General features: G+C 45.9%; 1 protein-coding gene across 4 annotated transcripts in view; it reads right to left on the bottom strand.

Annotated features, from left to right (window-relative positions):
* MAP3K3 (mitogen-activated protein kinase kinase kinase 3) overlaps positions 1–18932 on the bottom strand; it is a 37442-nt gene that overhangs the window by 6434 nt on the left and 12076 nt on the right. For 3 of the 4 annotated variants that reach the window (XM_034070100.1, XM_034070097.1, XM_034070098.1), the window contains exons 5-16: positions 17466–17565; positions 16174–16287; positions 13376–13496; positions 10075–10208; positions 9375–9448; positions 7799–7866; positions 7493–7585; positions 6514–6705; positions 4677–4825; positions 3036–3167; positions 2167–2296; positions 549–726 (exon numbers count right to left, since the gene is read on the bottom strand). In XM_034070100.1, the coding sequence (XP_033925991.1) occupies positions 549–726; positions 2167–2296; positions 3036–3167; positions 4677–4825; positions 6514–6705; positions 7493–7585; positions 7799–7866; positions 9375–9448; positions 10075–10208; positions 13376–13496; positions 16174–16287; positions 17466–17565 (1485 nt within the window). The remainder of the gene's footprint in view (positions 1–548; positions 727–2166; positions 2297–3035; positions 3168–4676; positions 4826–6513; positions 6706–7492; positions 7586–7798; positions 7867–9374; positions 9449–10074; positions 10209–13375; positions 13497–16173; positions 16288–17465; positions 17566–18932) is intronic. The other variant, XM_034070099.1, reaches the window with a different exon arrangement.

Below are 18932 nucleotides of genomic sequence, written 5' to 3'. Positions count from 1 at the left end.
TTGGCCCTTTTCTTTCAACAGAGGCTGTTTCCTGGCTATTCCAATAATAGCATGGCTACAGTTTCCATTCATGCATAGTTCAGATCACCTCTGATCTTGACCTGTATCTTTTGTGTTATTCCAGGTTTGGCCATCTTTCCCCTAAAGCTCAAATTCTCCATTCTGTTCATTTCCAGTGTGTTATAAGCACACCTCTCATTTTATAACCAAATGAATGGATTCTCCCTAACCAACCCTCAGGCTCTCTTACGAGGGATATAAGGAAGGAAACCTTGCACCAGTCAGAAAACAGAAAATCAGCTATCAGTTTGAGGGAGGAATGAGTGGAAATTGTCCCTGAGGAGCTATAGGAGCAGTTGCATGCTGACACTGCAAAGCACAGCCTGCAGCAGGTCTTGTTTTGAGTTCAAACCAACTCCTCCACTTTGCCTTAAACTTCTGATCCAGGCAGAATCACAATCTGGATATATGAAGGACAGAATATATGTGTCTTATCTTGCTCCAGAAAAGGTGCAAACTGATCTATGGACAGAAGGTTCAAGCCTCACCATACGTCCGCTTTTCTTCCATAGCCTTCTCCGCTGATCACCTCCGGGCTCATCCAGTACGGTGTGCCCGTGACAGAGCGGATGCCTGTTCCAGACATACAGATTGTCTGCAGCCGTTTGCTGGCCCCAAAGTCCCCAAGCTTCACATTCCCAGCAGAGTCACGGAGAATATTGGCTCCTGGACAAGAAACAAAGAATGGAGACAGCTGTTTTCATGCAATCCAACTGCTGGATCTGCAGCCGATGGAGCTGATACCCAAGACCAGAGATACCATGCTCATGGTATGGCTTTTTCCCTATTAAGCCTCAGGTGAGCTGCTAAGCATCACTGCTGTAATGCAGACTGCAGACAACTGCTAATGGCTGTAAATGGGAAAAACTTCAGGGGAAAAACACAAGGAAATGAAGGGGGAAGGGAAATCAGAGCTGAGTCAGCACCATCATTGTTACATTGCCTGTAAACAGCTCAGCCTATGCAGGGCCCCCAGGCCAATGGCTGGATAGCACATAGCTGTGTAGGAAATACTTTCCTTGAGATGCTGCTTTGGTGAGTACAATCATTGCTTTCTGGTCAGCTGGGTAACAGATGCAGCTAATGAAAGCACTCTGAACTCCTACAATAAACAAGTCAATCTCCACTCTCCTGGGTCAGAGGTTCTGAACATGAAGGACCAGGATAAAAAGCAAACTTAAGACTGTAGCCTGCTTAGCTGCCCAGAGAAGCTGTGTTTGCCTCATCCCTGGCAGTGTTCAAGGCCAGGTTGGACACAGGGGCTTGGAGCAAGCTGCTCCAGTGGAAGCTGTCCCTGCCTCTGGCACAGGGTTGGAACTGGATGAGCTTTAAGGTCCCCTTCAACCAAAACCAGTCTGTGATTCTACGATATGTGGACACAAACTAAGACTCAGACACCAAACCCAATTCTTCCTTCAAAGGCACAATAAGATAAAGAACCCTGTGTTGCCATTATGTGGTGTGAGCCTATGTGAAATCCTTCTGCCCTTAAAGAAAATGCACTTCTGCTGGGAGACAGTTTCATCACTTCCCTTCTGCACTGGAAGAGCTGAATTCAGTGGTGTACAAGGTGTTATTCAAGAATCAGCATCATCTTTTCCCTTTGCCAGCCCAGAGGGCACATAATGAAGGCAGGAAGAACCCTCGTGGTCCCTCTAGAACACAGAAGAACTTGTGTGGTGTTTGCCACATCTGTTGCCATTAACTCTTAAGGAGACTGGCTGGCTCCATGGGGTTATACTGGGAACAGGGAGAATAAGGACTCATCACAGAGGCTCTACATGGAAAACTGGAGGTTTCTTACACAGACAAGGCAGGATACTCACAAGAGCCAGGTGTAAGCAGGATTGTCAAGGACAGGCACAGAGTGCTTATGGCAATTGGTACGCCTACCACCTGAGAAACAGGACTTTAGCTCTCAGGTCTCGTAGAGAACAGCCCAACTTCCCTTACCCAGCCTAGGACATCACCTTCCTTAAGCTGTGCACATGAACACAAGACCATAATGGGACAAACTGAGCAAAGCAATGTTCAGAAGCCCCAACACTTCTGTTTCCAGAGTTCCTTTAGCACGTGGGACAGGCATCAATCATGAGCTGCTCTCACCTTTTATGTCCCTGTGCACAATCATGTTGCTGTGAAGGTACGAGACTCCCTCGAGAATCTGGCGAGTGTATTTTCGGGTTACATTTTCCGTGAGAGCACCATAAGCCTTCAGCTGGTCTTTCACTGATCCCTGCACCAAAAGCAAACAGAATGGGTTGGTAAAGAAATGCCAAACCACACACCTTGCAGTCTCCATTCAACTCCCATGAGCAATAAGTGGGTTATACACCCAACTGTCTCCTACAGCCTTTTTATGAGGCTCTTAGAGCACTTTGCCCTAAGAAGCTCCTTTTAAGAAAAGCAAGGAGATGCTTTATGGCAAAAACAGTTTAAGGAGGTTCTGCTTCCTCCACTCTTGAGCTGTGCTGGTACAACTGCTTGTGAAGACAAGCAATAAAACAGTTCAGCAGACTGGTCCAGATCAAAACCCTCCCTTTTGCAGGGTCACTTTCAGCCTCATTTGCTGCACTATATGAGACTGCTCATTCATTGAGCCCCATTTACAAGCTGGCCCAAGTCCTTTGAAGTACTTTGGTAGAACAAATTCAGACTAAAGAAAAGAACTGCCTTTAGTGACTAATGAAGGGAGCTGGTGAGGCTCTGGCACAGGGTGCCCAGAGAAGCTGTGGCTGTCCCATCCCTGGCAGTGTTCAAGGCCAGGTTGGACACAGAGGCTTGGAGCAAGCTGCTCCATGGAAGGTATCCCTTCCAATCCAAACCATTCTGTGATTCTATGATTATAACCCAGTATGAAAAAGTGGCACAACTAAGAGGGTATTAGGTGGATTACATAGAGTGATCACACCAACTAATAAACCCACTCATCTGACTGCATGATCTGTAACTGCACTGCTTGTGTCAGCTCTTACCCCTGGCATGTACTCCATGAAGATGGTTAAGGTCTTCTCTGCTCGATCCCGTAAGCAACCGTAATACTGAACAATGCGCTCGTGCTGGAGGTTCTTCAGCAGCTGAATTTCACACTCCAGGGCACTCACTTCCTATGGATGTTGAAGGAGAAAATGAGGTTCTGGACCCAGAAATATTCCATCCTCATAAATGTGTCCAAGTCACTGACAATACGAGACCACCACTACACTGAAGAAGTCTAATCCATGGCATTGGTTCACCTACCTCTTGGAACAGGCAAATTAATCCTTACTGTATAATAAGCTGGTAACTACTGGAGCAGACTACAAGTCTACAAGAAGACTACAAGTCTACTACAAGACTACAGGTGCTAAGAGCTCCTACACAGTCCTGTTCTGATTCCTACTGATGGTTTTACTTGAACCAACTCAGAAACAGCTTCCTCTCTTATTTACTTCACACAATCTGCAGCTATTGCATATGATCCAGATTCTTTGCTTTATTACTGCCACAGAAAACAGGGTATCATAGCACACAGGCTATCCAACAATTCCAGACTGAAGCAGAAATCTTTGTTGCCCAGGAAAAGTATCAGGTTCTTCCTGAATCCAGGGAATGAACAGGATGAATAAAGATACCAGAGCATAAGGATATATGGGAAAAATAATGATGATTTCCCCAAAATTAGTCCCAGTTCCCTCTCTCCACTCCTGCTACTGGAAGGTGCCAGGTTCACTTCTCTCCCTTTGGGAGAGGATGCAGCTCCTCAAGAGCAAGGACCTGGCAGCTGCAGAGATGTGTGGAATCAGAGGAAGTTGCTTAATTGGGCAAACTGATAGTTTTAGGTTTGGAGCTGCAGTGAACATTCCAGGCTGTTCTTCTCTGGCTCAGAGTTTCTGTCTGGTTTACAACAGAGACACTTGTAGGAACTGACTAAGTTAGGACTTGGCACTGATATCTCATAAAATCAGGATAATTCAATCTTCATGGATCAGTTATTCCAGCTCAAAGTGAATTTCAAACACTGGGAAATTGGTACGTTGTTAAAATGCTAACAAAGAACTTGACAGCCATTCCAGCTGCACTCATTGTGCAGGGAGCTGGGTGCTAACCTGTAATTTCAAGGTGCCCCTTCCCATCTCCACTGTTTCCAATGTGTTGTCACATTCCTGTTCTTCATGCACGGACACACCAGAGTTCAGTTGTTTTGAGGACAGGGAGAATTTGGAAAAGGAAGCAGGTAAATAACACACTTGATACAGAGACCTACCATATAAGCTCAGAAAGTGGATTTTCCAAGTGCTGGCAGTCTTTTTTTGTTTAGAACCAAATAAAAGTCCTACTTTTCCTGGGTTTAGTTTCATTCACATCCATGCCTAACCAGGAACACAGGGCAGCCTAGTATTCCTCAAGTAACCTGGCAACAAACCAAAAAGCTGAGAAAGGAGAGCCAAAAATGAAACCAGAAAATGGATTTTAGTTCCAGGCTGAAGTTAATCTTACAGAATAATGACTCCTACTCCTCTCCACATGACTTGAAACCCCAGGATAAACTAAGGAAGGTGCCAGCTTTGGAGGACAGACAGATCCAGGCACTTGAGAAGATCTCATAGGGTTTTAGAAGCTGTGATGAGAATTACCTTGCTTGTTTCAGGACTCTCTGGATCAAACTGGACCTGCTTAGCTGCAAGCTCTCTGCCTGTATCCACATCATAGCAGAGATACACACGACCAAAGGCACCTTGGCCCAGCAGTTTCCCTCGTCGCCAGTTTATTGGAGCACTTGGAGCTGCAAGAGAACAGCAATCATTTCTCTTTTCATTCCATCATTTCAAGATAATGCAGAGCTCTTCAAAGATTAATCTCCATCATGCTGAGACTGGAAAAGGTATTTTGCAGTGGGAAGGGTTTCACTGCACGGCTATCTCTGCAGCAGAAGAATGAGAAGTCATAATTCTCTACTAGAGAGTGATAAGGTAGGAGCCACAACACAAGCACAGTGCAGATATCTTCTTTATCTGCTGAACAATCAGACTCTAATAAATACATATCAGAGGACCAGCTAAAACAGCCGTCTCCACTAGCCCAGCAGGATATTACATCAGAGGGAATGCTGAGTTCTCATTGTTCTACTGCACTGCACAAGCAGTGGTCTCCTGACCCACAGATTAACACCTCAGCCCAGGTTTTCAGACTGCACTTCATACCAAAGCCTACCCTGCAAAGACCAGTACAGGACACCACCAGCCTTGTGCAGTGCAATGCAGCCAATGATGAGGAGTCTATCAAGAAACTCTAAAAATGAAGAGAGGAACCAGCCATCTGGACAGTGTGAAGATATAGAAGAGCTGAAAGATGAGCTCTGCCATGTCTAATGTAGTCAGGTTTCCTGCCAGTCAGTGGTCTAGGGTGTTGCTTCCTCTGCTGCATTAATGTCTTCATTTTGATCCTTTAGTTTGAGTATGGGATAGCTGAAGCTCATCAGAAATCATCTATTGTCTTATTTTTTCTTAATAATATAAAATTTCCCCACAAAACAACTCAGGGATGACATCAACACAGAAGTAAACCTTTCTACTAAGGAACAGATGAAAGATACAAAGGCCTTAACAGAAGGGTCTCAAAACACAGCCACGGAATTATAGAGACTGGATTGAGAGAAGCCCTGAGAAGGACTTGGGGGTGTTGGTCAATGAGAAGCTCCCCTTGACCCAGCTTCAGTGTGTGCTTGAGCCCAGAACTCCCCCTGTGTGCTGGGCTGCACCCCCAGAGTGTGAGCAACAGCTCAGGGAGGGGATCCTGCCTCTCTGCTGTGCTCTGGGGACACCCCCCCTGCAGCCCTGATCCAGCTCTGGGGCAGCAGCATAAGAGGGACGTAGAGCTGTTGGATGAGGCCATGGAGATGCTGTGAGGGCTGGAGCAGCTCTGCTCTGGAGCCAGGCTGAGAGAGCTGGGCTGGGGCAGCCTGGACAAGAGAAGGCTCCTGAAGGGGAGACCTGAGAGCAGCTCCAGTGCCTAAAGGGGCTGCAGGAAAGCTGGAGAGGGGCTTGGGACAAGGGCCTGTAGGGACAGGCCAAGGGGAATGGCTTGAACCTGCCCAAGAGAGGGGAGACTGAGCTGAGCTCTTAGGCAGAAGCTGTTCCCTGTGAGGGTGCTGAGGTGCTGGCACAGGGTGCCCAGAGAAGCTGTGGCTGCCCCATCCCTGGCAGTGCTCAAGGCCAGGTTGGACACAGGGGCTTGGAGCAGCTGCTCCAGTGGAAGGTGTCCCTACCTGTGGCAGGGGTTGAAACTGGAGGAGCTTTAAGGTCCCTTCAAACCCAAACCAGGCTGGGGTTCTACAATTCTATTTGTTTTTGAATGGCTTGTTAAAATCAGCTATGGTTATGTATTGGGTCTGGACTTCATCTCTACAAGTCCTTCTTGCCTCTAACCCCAGGAGGCCTTTCCCCAGTTACCACCGGGATGACTCCTACTTACATTTGGTGGGAATGTTCCTCTCCTGCACGCCAAGGGCATTTTCACTGTCGGCGCTCCGCAAGCGGCCCCGGGGGTCCAGGTACTGCAATGCCAGGCCTAGGTTTTCCCCATTGGTGCTTAAGGAACGACTTGAAGGCACCAAGGTGAAGAGATTCCCTTGGTGACGCCGTATCCGGGGAAATGTCCTGCGACCTGAAGACAAAAAGGACCATTTTTAAGTAACATGCTTCCAAGGGGAAAGAGGTGCTCTAGAGGTTGAGCACTGAAGAGAAGGGAGAGAAAGAACACATTCTGCTCTGTTCCCATGGAGTAGAATCCACTGCCAAGCAGAGAAGATGCAAAAATATAACCACTCAGGGCTGATGCTGCTTGAGTTCTTCAGTAGAGCTTTGGATCATTCCCAAAGCAGAAGGGAGAGAAAACTCCCCATAGATCTTAAGTTGCCTTCCAAAGTAAGAATCTGGTTTATACAGGCTACCACCCAAGCTCCAAAGCCTGTTAACAGTTACACAGAGTGACTTTCTAGACAACGAGCTTGAACTTTCATTATGCAAATCAAATACAGGGAAAAAACCTGCAGCTCTTGGTTGAGAAATTCGTTTGCATAAAGCCATCTGACGAGCAGGGATGCGATTCTTTAAGTCATTGGTATATTTGAAAGACCCTGAAGCAAGTTTGCATTGTGAATTAGCAAAGCAAAATGAACCCCTAAGGTAGGAACCCACTATATATGACCAAGGCTAATAACTATGTCCATTGCTCAATCCTCACTGGTCAGCCTGGATACCCCCAGAAGGACAAACTAAGCACAGAATTACAAATAGGCATTGTGGTTTGCTATGAAGATGTGGCACCAGGCATGGCCACATTAACTCTAGCACTAACTGCAAGGACCAGGGCACTTCCACTTGCCCCTAGAGGTTGCCATTGCTTCACCTTCTTGTTCAAGCCTGGAACTGAAGGTCTGGAAACAACTCACCATCGTTGTAGTCTTTGTGCTGCATGGAGACGTTGTAGCGCCGGGGGTAGGTCCCACCTTTCCCTGCTTTGTCATAGATCTGATTCTCACGGTCTGGAAGGAGATGTAAAGAGAGGAGTGAGGCTCCTTCATAAAGTCTATGTTCTAGTGACACAAGTTTGCTGTAAGAGCAGGATCCTTTTAGGAAGAGGAAATAAACTTCACAACTTCGCAACCAACATATCCCCAGGTCTTCTGTCTATACAATCCCAGCAAGCATGGAGGAGAGCCTGCATGTCTGCATCTCTACACTGGACACTGACATACCTGAGAACTCCTGTCTATTATCAGGAAAGCTTTGTGCCCTGGACATCCGTGACTTCCGAAAAGAAGGACTATTGAAGAAAGAAAGCAAGAGTAAGTTTTACAATCCACTGGAGTCAAACCTACGTGGACTTTAAATACAAGCTAATATATCTGCACAGCAGTAACAGTGAGCTGCAAACCCATGTCCTTGCAATGACTGCACACTACTGCTGCAGAGCTAAGCCAGGCTTAGCCCCAGACAACCAGACTATTTCCCAGCTATTTCTGTTCAGTTTGTGCCATTTATTCAGCTGCTCCCCAGTCTGTGGTAAAAGAGCAAGTGCTTCCTTTAGACACATGATGTGGAAGGTTAAAAGCAAGGCTAATAGGAGGAGCAGAACAGGGTATCATCCTCACATTGCTCACAGGGCAGTAGAGAATGGGGACTACTGTCCCCAGTGATTTACCATGAGGGTGAGTTCCTCTCATGAAAACCTCAGTGCATTTTCCTCTCTACTCGTAGCTGATGGCACACTGCTTATAACCCTCCCATTCCTCTGCAGTAAGCAGGACTCCTCAAGTAATCCTAAGTTTGGTCCCCCTTGTTTGGCAGAAGGTTGTTACCATCTCTTAAGAGATCACACAAACTCCATCATTGCCAAAGCCATGTTATTTCACTTCCATTTTTGTTAACTAGTGGAAACGGAGTAAGCCTGATACAACTTTCAGACTGCCAAGTGAGACTCCTTTCCTCCTACACGAAGAACAGCAGCTTCCCCAGATGATGCCCACTCCTATAACAACCAACCAGGAAGGCTTTCCCCCCTCCACACTCCTCCACTCAGGGCAGGGAAACGGGAGAGAAGGACAGGTAACACATTAGCAATGCCCTCCCCAACTGAATGTGTGCATATTCACAGGTTAACTGTAGGTGCTTCCTTGTGGCTCCCCAAACTGGAGGAAGTGAAGAGCTACAAACCCAAACCTCCAGTGCTTGACACCTACACAGGAATCAGCTTGGAGGAACCTTAAAAACATGCTGAAGCCCAATGTTACAGGTGCTGGGTAGCCACAGCTGCTATTCAAGTTAATAGGACCTACAACTGCCCATCACACCTCAACACCAATGGCAAAGAAAGGGAAGAAAAAGATCTAGAGCATCAGACTATGACAAACACTTCATCCAAGGAAGAGCCCCTTTCTTTACCTTTGGTATTAATATTCTACCTTGCAGGACACAGAGATCTACTGTAACAGTGTATTTCTGTAACCTTAATTGTTTCTTTTCTCTTCTTAAATGAGCAAGTAAGCCTTGTCTAAAGGAGATTTAAAGATGCTGCAGCCAGATGCAGGCATGCTTCAGAACTCTCTAACACAGAGCTACTGAAGCACCAGTAGGTTGGTGTCTGGTTTTGCCAGATAATAAACCAGTCTTATGACACAATTTGTTCTCTTCAAGAAATATATTGGGATATAGGTAGGAAATAAGTTCCTATTTCCCTCCAAGCTAACGTATGAGCTGGAAAACACTTTAGCAGAAGTACAATTGGAATTTTGATTTCAGCACATCAGTTCCTAACAGCTTGTACATTTGTACCTGTCTGCTGACCTGTCCAAGGACTGGCAGCTTCCTGATACTGAGTTTTCAGCACTGCTTAAAGGGTCCAGCATCTGCAACACAGAAAAAAATCACATGGTAACATCAGTTCAATCTAATGCCTAAGAGGCTGTGCAGGAGGATCAGAGTCCACTGCTGCTTGCTTAGAGATGTTCAGATAAAGAGGGAAGTCTAAAGCTGTTTAGAATCTACATTTATCCTCCCACAGAAATTAAGGACATATCAAATTTGAGACACTGCTTTAGGTGTCGAAGTTTAAGTCAGCCTTGGGTTGTGTTTTGATCCCAACTGACTTCAGGAACAGAGTCTCTGCTGCTGCTGCATTGCTGCCTCCACCTGCACACCGCCCTTTGGCCTTACTTCCTACTCTTTGAATAGAGAAAGCAGTTTCAGATGCAAGAGGGTCACACAAACCTGAGTGCACATGTGTGACACCCACCAAAACTGCTCATTCAGAGGTGGACAGACAATGCCTGATTCACAAAGCAATTCCTGGCACTGCAACAAAGGCTTTGAATATGTACATCTCCAAATGAGTCTGAAGCACAGTTTAAATGAACAGAGCAGTTACTACTAGGTGCTAATGCAACTACAGCTAGTGAATATTATGAAGTGAGAGGGCCCAGAGAGTTACTTAACTGCTGGATTTAGTTTTTCTCCCTGTAATGCTCATACTTACACACTGTTCACTGGTTTCTGGGATGAATTCTCCTTCACTGTTTATGCTGGTGTAGGAACCCTGCCGAGCAATGCGCTGCTGCCTCTCTGGAACGTACCCAGGAGGTGGTGAACTTCGGCCTGTGTTCTGGGAACCTGGGCCAGGAAGAAGCACAGTTTGGGCATGAATGCTTCTTGAAAGGAGATTGCACATGCACGTACACAGAGTCCAAAGCCTCACCTCTAACACGAGACTTCTATGATCACAGCAACTCTGGAGTGAACCTTAACACTACAGTCTGGATAGAAATGGAACCAGGAAGTGCCATGGCAGAAAGGAGATTGTTCCACGAGCACCTGCACTGTCATTTTACATACTACATGGTATTATTGAAGCCCATAACAGAGAAGTCATCTATTGCTAATCAATCTTGCTCAACCTTCTGAGGGCAGTTTCAGTATCTAAGGGGTGAAGAGGACTCCAGGAATCCCTGGCTTTTGGGCATGAATCTCATTGCTAATCTTCACTTAACAAAACACTTGTTAGAGCAACCTATCTTCTGCCTTTTGCTTTAACTGGTACCATTTACCCTCAGTGCCAGCACTATTCCTGCTGGTCACAATGAGCTGAGCTAATTATATGTACACTAAGCAACTGCAGGATCCCATGGGAGCCGTTACCTTTGTAAAGAGCCCCCAGATGTCTGTTTTACTGCCTAAACTCAAAACTATATAACTACTTCGGTGAATTCTGCGGTGTCTGTTACTTACATGAGGTTGCTACATGGGCAGAGAGGAAGTTTAGGGGCCCAAAGGGGAGAAAACCATTGTACTCATCTGTGCACAGTACTAGCTAAAGAGTTTCTGTTGTGCTACCTACTGAGAGAAACCTTACCCCCTGGATTTATGTTTTTCCCTTGCAGATCTCAAAGCTGATGACACTTTCGAAGGAGGAAAACACAAAATCCCTCTTTGCAGTGAGCCATCCACCTGCAGCTCCCACCAAGGCACCCTGGGAGCTCCAAGATGTGCTGTGCTTCAGCCAATCTACTCAAGGTCACCCGTGAAGATCTGTTTTAAGATCTATGCTCTTTACCACGCTGTCTTTCATTATCTGTGTGTACTCAGGTGCTATGAAAGATGGGTAAAGATCAGCAAATCCTCTCCCAAGGAAAATATTTTCTACAGCAGTTATTGTAATACAGGGTAAAGGCAAACATCAGCAGAAGCTCACTGCAAAGCAGGGACACATCTTTTGGAGGACTGCAGTAGGAAAAAGGGACTCAACAACTCAATGCTGGCTTAGAGTGCATGGGGGGGGGGGGGCGTGAGCTCCAAAATAACCTATTGCTTAAAGCTACCAAGTGGCTCTGCAGGGCTCACGTGATGTTACAGGCCAACTGGTGTGGAGATAAACAAGAGAGTGTGCTTTGGGGCTGCACTGAGGCCGGGAGCACACTTTCACTCCTTCCGATCCAGTGGCATGGCTGGCCAAAGGGAGCCCAAGTCCTGCTGGCACTGGCCCAGCTGCTATTGTGGAAAGGCCACCATCACTGGGCAGGAAAAGGAAGTCGGCACTAAATCAGTGTATATCAAAGGAAGTGAGTGGAAAAAAACACAAGTGCTGCCAGAATTCTGAGCAGCTTTTTGCCTTTTTTTAATGTTTTAAGCTAAAAGTTATCTTTACTTCCAACCCTCTGCCTTGGCAACTGCAGGCTTGAGGCCCGTCCGCTTCAGAAGACGGGAACTACAGATACATCTTCTTGCAGACAACTGCTGTTGACTTCTCTTGTGGTAGCAAATAGGAGTAGTCTCCACACCTGAAAGACTACAGAACAGGAGCACAATCCTCTTCCCAATCAAAGAAAGGAAAAGAGAAGGAAGACTGAGCTACAGCTGAATTACCATCAGACCTCTGACAGAACTGGAGCTCTTAATAATGTAGGAGTCTGGTACTTCGACATGTTCAGCAAAGAAAACCAATGCTTACTCGATTGGTGAATGACAGGGCAATAATCAGGAAGCATCCATAAGCTGGGATAAGAGGAAAGAGTTTGTAAAACTAGAATACAGAAGGGGCCCCTTATTACTATACAGTTTACCCATGACAGACACTCAGTACAGTCTGTTAGCTTTGGCATCATTATTTGGATACTTCAGAATGCCAATAAAGGAGATTTTTTTTTGTTAATAGAATATTTCTGGCACTGAATTTGTCTGTGCAAAAAGAAATGGGGTGTTCAGACACATTTCCAGTGCGTGGATACTCTGCCTTCTTCACAGGAGTGAGGAATGCTGCTCCCTTCACAATTAACTTCCAACAAGAAAGGATGGGGAAACTCTTTTTGTCCCAGTTTCAGTCACGTACTTCACAAGCTTTCAGCACTTTGTCTGTGTGCTACTTCATAAAAGCAAACTGTACAGCAGACTCTAGGCAGGATACAAGCAGGTCTGCTGGAACTACTCGTCTAGTTCTCCAGTCCTTCCCTAGTGAACTTACTCTCCCAATTACTTTCGTGTGGATCTGCCTCCAGTTTAGATCCCCCAGTATGGAGACTGTCCATCCTAGCTGAACTGGATTTATTACTTGTCATTAAGGTTGCACTGCATTGTTTCAATGCTGCTTTGAGCAGCTTTCAACCATGGATTTGAATGGGACTGTAGAGTTACCCAGGAGGTTGTAACACAAACTGGGACAACTCGGACAAATCCATAGGGATGGAAGGCATAAAAATCAGAGGAGTCTTACATGGACCTTTCCACTGACCACTAAGCCATCAGAAACACAAAGGAAATGAGACAAAGGTACAGATTACTCTCACTTTTCTCATTACCTTTTGTGCACCTATGGTATATGAGCCTTGTGCTCTACTCATCTGGTAATGATGAGAATGAAGGGGTAGGGAATGGAGTATGTTGGACATGCCATGGCAATTCCTGTGCTGCTGCTAATATGCTTCATTACAGGAGTGAGGAGAGATTCCAAAACCCAACATAAAAACAGACCCCAAATCAAATCTAGGTTTCATGAACTGGGATTGCCAATCTAAATAAGAAGCTTAATGGACTTGCATAAGCTTTCCAAATGTCTAACCTCAATGAATCTGGCTTTAGGACATCCCCTTCAACAGCTCCTCAGCTGTTCAACAACTTAGTAAGGAACTTTGAAACATTCTATTGTAAACGTATTAAGAGCTTTTGAAAATGAACTGCTTTGTCCTGGAATAACCTTTCAGTTTCTCATGGCTTTCCTAAATGCTGTTCCATAAATCCTTGTACCCAAAAGGCATGCTTCACAAAAGAAAAGTGGCAGAAATACTCACTGACAGACAGATGCCTACTTCTGGGTTCTGGCTGCTGATAGGGTGTGCTCACATCCCCCACAGACTGGGAGGTTTTAATCCTGACTTGTTTGGGCAGTCCAGAATGGGGAGAAGAACTGGTCTGTTGGGTAAAAGAAAATGAAATGAGCCACAGGAGCAGTCTGGCCACAGTTTCAAAACCCTCATTCTGTTTAGCAGCAGGAAAGTAGCTGAGAAACAGTTCCAGAGCCTGAAATCCTATTAACTTCCCAGAATGGAATAAAGGCTGCAACAGAGCAAGCTTTACAGTTCTGTAAGACAGGGGCCAAACAACTAGAGCCTCAAATCCAATGCAGGACTGACAAGCCTCCATGTTTGTCTTCCACCTGTGAAACCAAGGAGGGGTTCCTAACACCCCCAGAGAACAGAGCATGGAAGAACCATCAGTTTCTATCAGCCACCTTGGCCAGCAGAGGTAACTTCTGAACCCTGCACACTTTCAGAAGCAGTCAGACACCAGCCTGGCTCCCACAACCTTTACAAAGTGAACTGACAATTCAGATGCTCTCAGTGAAAAGAAACTCTACAGAGCTTAAGAGATGCCAAGATGAATGCTGCCTGTGCTGGTTTTAGTCAGCCTTCCCTAGACATAACATCATTAAGGATGGTTTTTTCCATGGTGCCTTCAGCTCCTTCAAAGCAGAACAAGGAATGAAAGGAGACATGTTAAAGGAGCCCTCCTTGATTTGTTTCAGAAGACAGAAGGGGTAACTCCAGCGTGCTTGGCAGGGAGAGGAACTGCAGGATGGGTTTGCAATTGATGGCAGTAAGATGCTGCCCAAGAAGTCTGCCTTGTGCCACAAGTAACTGCAAAGCAATTACAGACTCCAGAGGATGCTCACTTGGAACTATTGAGGCTGCCGCTACAGGCAGGCAACACCCCTGTGTGATACAGGGGCTCTTAACAGCAGACTTAACAGAGGACTGACCAGGACACCAGATTCTCCTTGCACAGGATAAGGAGGGAGCCTGGTTTAAATGACATAAACTCTACCATGATAGATCCATGGGAGCTGAATAAAGGGTGCAGAGGGGCCACCACTCATGTGGACAGGCTGACTGTAGAACTGTTAACCAGCTCTTCCCATTAAAGAAAGAAAGGACCAACAGAAGTGGGATGCTTGATAAAAGCAAGCCCAAGTGAGCCACAGAAACAGGCACAAGGCAGATGAATATAAATGCTATTCACCAACACAGGCTCTCAGTACCCGGCACACAGCTACTGCTGTAGAGTTCATTTGGTTTAGATACTCTTTGTGCCAAAGTCATGGCATTACCTTTCCATCCCCAGCACAAAAAAGAGCACAACCAAAACAAAATCTGCATCCTGTACTGCAGGAAAAATAATGCTTCCCGCTGCCTCAGTGGGATGAGATCATGCAGCCAAGAAACCTCCTTCAGCCTTGTGGTCTTTTGCTTTATCACATGTAGGGCTCTCCTGTCAAGAGCTGCAGAGGAAGCTGGAGGAGAAGGGGGAAACAGTGGCACTTAGTGAAGACTTTGCTGTTTCTGCTTTGAGCAAAAGAGGAAAAAACAGCTAATAAAAGGACAGCACCACAGTGCTGGCTCCTGGCTGGAGCAGGGATGAGCTTTACTGAGTGGCTTATGTAAAGCTGAGATATTATCATTTGGCATTTGGTTTGCAGTCTGAAGACACTGACGTTAAAAGAGGGCTGTAAGAGGGTTGCTTCACTGTGTTAGAGCAAAAATTGAGGCCACCTTTTACAGACCGTTTCCTGACAACACAGGACAAGGTCGGACTATGCTAGGTCAGACCAAAGGCCTTCTTGACAAGTATTGTCTTCAGAACAGCCAGAAACAAATGCTAAAGGAAAGTACATAGGACAAGGAACATCATCATCCCTCCTACACCTTTCCAGCTTTTGGCATCCAGTCATTTGGGAAAGGGCTGTTAACACTCCTGAAGGTCTTTGTATTTCTATTAACATGGACTATCAAATAGTGAAAAGTGTATTTCAGTTCTCCTGACAGTTCCAAGGATTACAGGTGCAGAACTTGAACAGGGATGAACACTCAACATGAACAAGCTGCTATCAACAGAGCTTTCAAGTCTCTTCAAGAGAATTTGGCAATTTGCAGCTAAAACATCTAAGCTCTCAAGGTCTTTGGCTTGAAAAGTTGTGTGACCTTAACTGAAAACCAGGCATTGGCTGAGTGAACAAAGTTCTGCAGGAACAGATCAGGAATAAAGGGAAGTTCAGACTCTTTTTGCCCTCTTCAGCTTGTGGTTCAGTTCACTGTTCAAAACAGGCACCTTTGGGAGCTTGACTTGAAGTCTTATTTCTCATGTCATGATCTCTTCTGCTGAAAAGAACAAACTCCATTGACACTCGCTGCCACAGTCACCTGTGGTATCAGAAAGTGAACGGAGACACAATCAAATTCATCTTAAGTGTGAATACCCCATTATTAGCTAAAAGCAACTTAGTTTCTAGGGAGTAAGGCTGGATTTAAGGCTGCAGAACTGAAAAACCACTGGGAGCTGCCCTCAGGCTTCTCACCCAGGAACAAAGTGCTAATAGCTTGTCTGCAAGGACAACCTGTGCTTTCTGAAAGGCAAGATAATTACATACACTTCCAACACTGTGCTATTAATCAAAGGTAAAATAAGTTATCTGCAGAGGAAACTGATGAAGTGTTTTCTGAATACAGTTATGGGTTGCTACCATCAAGTTTTAGAGACTTACAGGTAAGAAAACCCCCTTCATTTTGCTGCAGCCACAGAAGTTGTTACCTACATGGTTTCTGTCCGGAGACAGCAATAATATTCTAAGGCTTTTCACATTAGAGCTTCGGTCTAAGAGATCTACTGCTTTATCCAGGTCATCTTGGTTCTTCAAAGGAATAGAGAGCTGCAAAGTAAAGAACAGGGAAAAAGTCATTAGAAAAGACAGGAAAAATAAACCTACAAGAGGTATTTAAATAAACATTGGGAAAAAATCAGAGTATAAGGTAGCATTCTGATGGCTCAGTTATTCCATTACAATGAAAGGTATTCATGTCTTTTTCAACAAGGATTTTACTCCATGACAGAGAAATGGCTGACCCATTCCTTAGAGGAGCTCACCATCCACACCAGTATTAACTGCTATCTGAGTTTACTGTCTGCAAAGAATAAGCAAGAGAACATTGTCTCCCCATACTTACAAATCCAGACCTACAGATCAAATGAGAATGGGTTTCAGATAGAAACTGATGTGAAGAAGAGAAGACTTTTAAAGAAGGATTTAAAAGTTATTCAGACCCCATGGAATTATTCTCAGACACCCTCTATTCTATTCTACAATGTGAATGTTGTTAACACTGAAGAACCCCTTTCCTTTTTGTCCAGCTCCTACTGGTGAATGGGGTTTTGCATCTTTCTCAGTGGGAGGGCACCACCATAACAGTAAGAAACAAGGAAAAGCCTGGGTGTTCAGAGTGAGAAAGCCAACAAAACCCTTTAGATGATTAATGTGGACAGCCCAGCTCCTCAAAGACAAATGCTATTCCCCATGGCACTTTGTTTTCCAGTGACAGTGCCCACCCCCCCTTCACCTCATACCAAGGAGGCCCCCTGCTCTCTAACACCCCTTGTTCCTCTGATAGCTGGGCAATAAGCAGCAAGTGTTGCAGCCAGCAGGAGGCAAGTGTGTTACAAAAGGCTGGTCAGCAGTCAAGCACCACAAAATACTGCCTCTGCTATTGGGCAGCTGAAGAAATGACCCTGGGACTGCCTGCAGTCCTCAGACTGTACCTACACTGGTTGCTTTCAACAGTCAAAATACCTCAAATACCTTGGTTTTATTTCCCATAGAGAGTCTCCTAAGAAATACAGGAGCAAAACGATGACGCTCATACAACACACACATCAGGGTGATGTGCTGTCAGCATCAGCAGGTTTGCCTCCAGAACACTGATTCCATTATGGTTGGTATTAGAGGGAAGAACTGAAAGTTAAATTTAAGCCTAAAGAATGTGGGATGGGAAAAGGAGATTTCATCCAGAGAGGGTGATACATGCTCCGAGCACTGATACCAATGCTCTGTACCTCATTGTTCATGTAGTGGAGGTCCAGTGGCTGCCCAAAGGCTGTTTTCACTTTCTGTTGCACATCTTCGTAGCGTACGGGACGGACAAATGGGATAATTCTGGAATGAAAGAGATATTCTTGACATTGCAATCAAATTCGATGGCTGAGGCATGAAAGACACATTTAAGTGTTCTCCTTCCATCCTCAAGCAGGTACTGACCCTTTCTAATTTGAGTTGCTACACATCATTCTGACAGGGAATTCTCGAGTTCTGGCCCATTTCCAAGTGGTTTGTCAAAATGCAATATACAAGTGAAGGTATCAAATAGAGTGAATGCTTTTATCCCTGGATAGAAAAGGATCTATGAACTTTACATAACAGGATATGGATCTCCTATGCACTTTGGCTTAAAGAATACTGCCTCAGGCACAAAACACAGATACATTCACTGAGAGCTGCATTCAGAGCTGCAGAAGGCCCAAAGAACAAAACAAGTGTTTGCTTTAAGTAGTGCAGCACCCAAACTCAAAAGGTGCTCCCTAAAACCCTCCAAGATGGGTCCCAGTTGGAAGGTTTCAACAAAGTTAGTCCTGAACTAGGGAAGCATCAGCAGGAGGATGCACAGGAATGTGGAACCCCCGTTTCCCAAGGTGGTCTGGTTCTATTGCTGTTTTGCCAGGAGTAAAATATCCTGGGTCAAGATTGGAGGATTCAAACATGAACTTCACTTGACAATCCACTATTGTAACAAACCAAGGACATCTACTGCTCAAAAACCCAGTTTTCATCTCTCTGCTGCACAAGGCCCAGATGGTTGCTTGTTCTTGCCTTCGGGCTCCTGCAACCAGACATTTCACCATCTGCTTCCATGGGCCACGAGGCCACACTCTGTCTCCACTATGGGCAGCTTGAACAAACAGCTCGGGGACACAGCTGACAGCCCCCATCCTTCTGTAAGCTATTAGAAAACTCTGATAGCTGCTTACCTCTCTGCTACAACTCACATCATACCATAGACTGGTTTGGGTTGAAGGGACCTTAAAGCTCCTCCAGCTCCAACCCCTGCCACAGGCAGGGACCCCTTCCACTGGAGCAGCTGCTCCAAGCCCCTGTGTCCAACCTGGCCTTGAGCACTGCCAGGGATGGGGCAGCCACAGCTTCTCTGGGCACCCTGTGCCAGCGCCTCAGCACCCTCCCAGGGAACAGCTTCTGCCTAAGAGCTCAGCTCAGTCTCCCCTCGGGCAGGTTCAAGCCATTCCCCTTGGCCTGTCCCTACAAGCCCTTGTCCCAAGCCCCTCTCCAGCTTTCCTGCAGCCCCTTCAGGCACTGGAGCTGCTCTCAGGTCTCCCCTTCAGGAGCCTTCTCTTGTCCAGGCTGCCCCAGCCCAGCTCTCTCAGCCTGGCTCCAGAGCAGAGCTGCTCCAGCCCTCGCAGCATCTCCATGGCTTCCTCTGCCTCTCTCAGCAGCTCCAGGTCCCTCTTGTG

The sequence above is a fragment of the Melopsittacus undulatus genome, chromosome 17 (genome assembly GCF_012275295.1).
Source record: "Melopsittacus undulatus isolate bMelUnd1 chromosome 17, bMelUnd1.mat.Z, whole genome shotgun sequence".
NCBI lineage: Eukaryota > Metazoa > Chordata > Aves > Psittaciformes > Psittaculidae > Melopsittacus > Melopsittacus undulatus.
The sequence above is the reverse complement of the archived record's forward strand: the minus strand, read 5'-3'. Positions and strand labels throughout refer to the sequence as shown.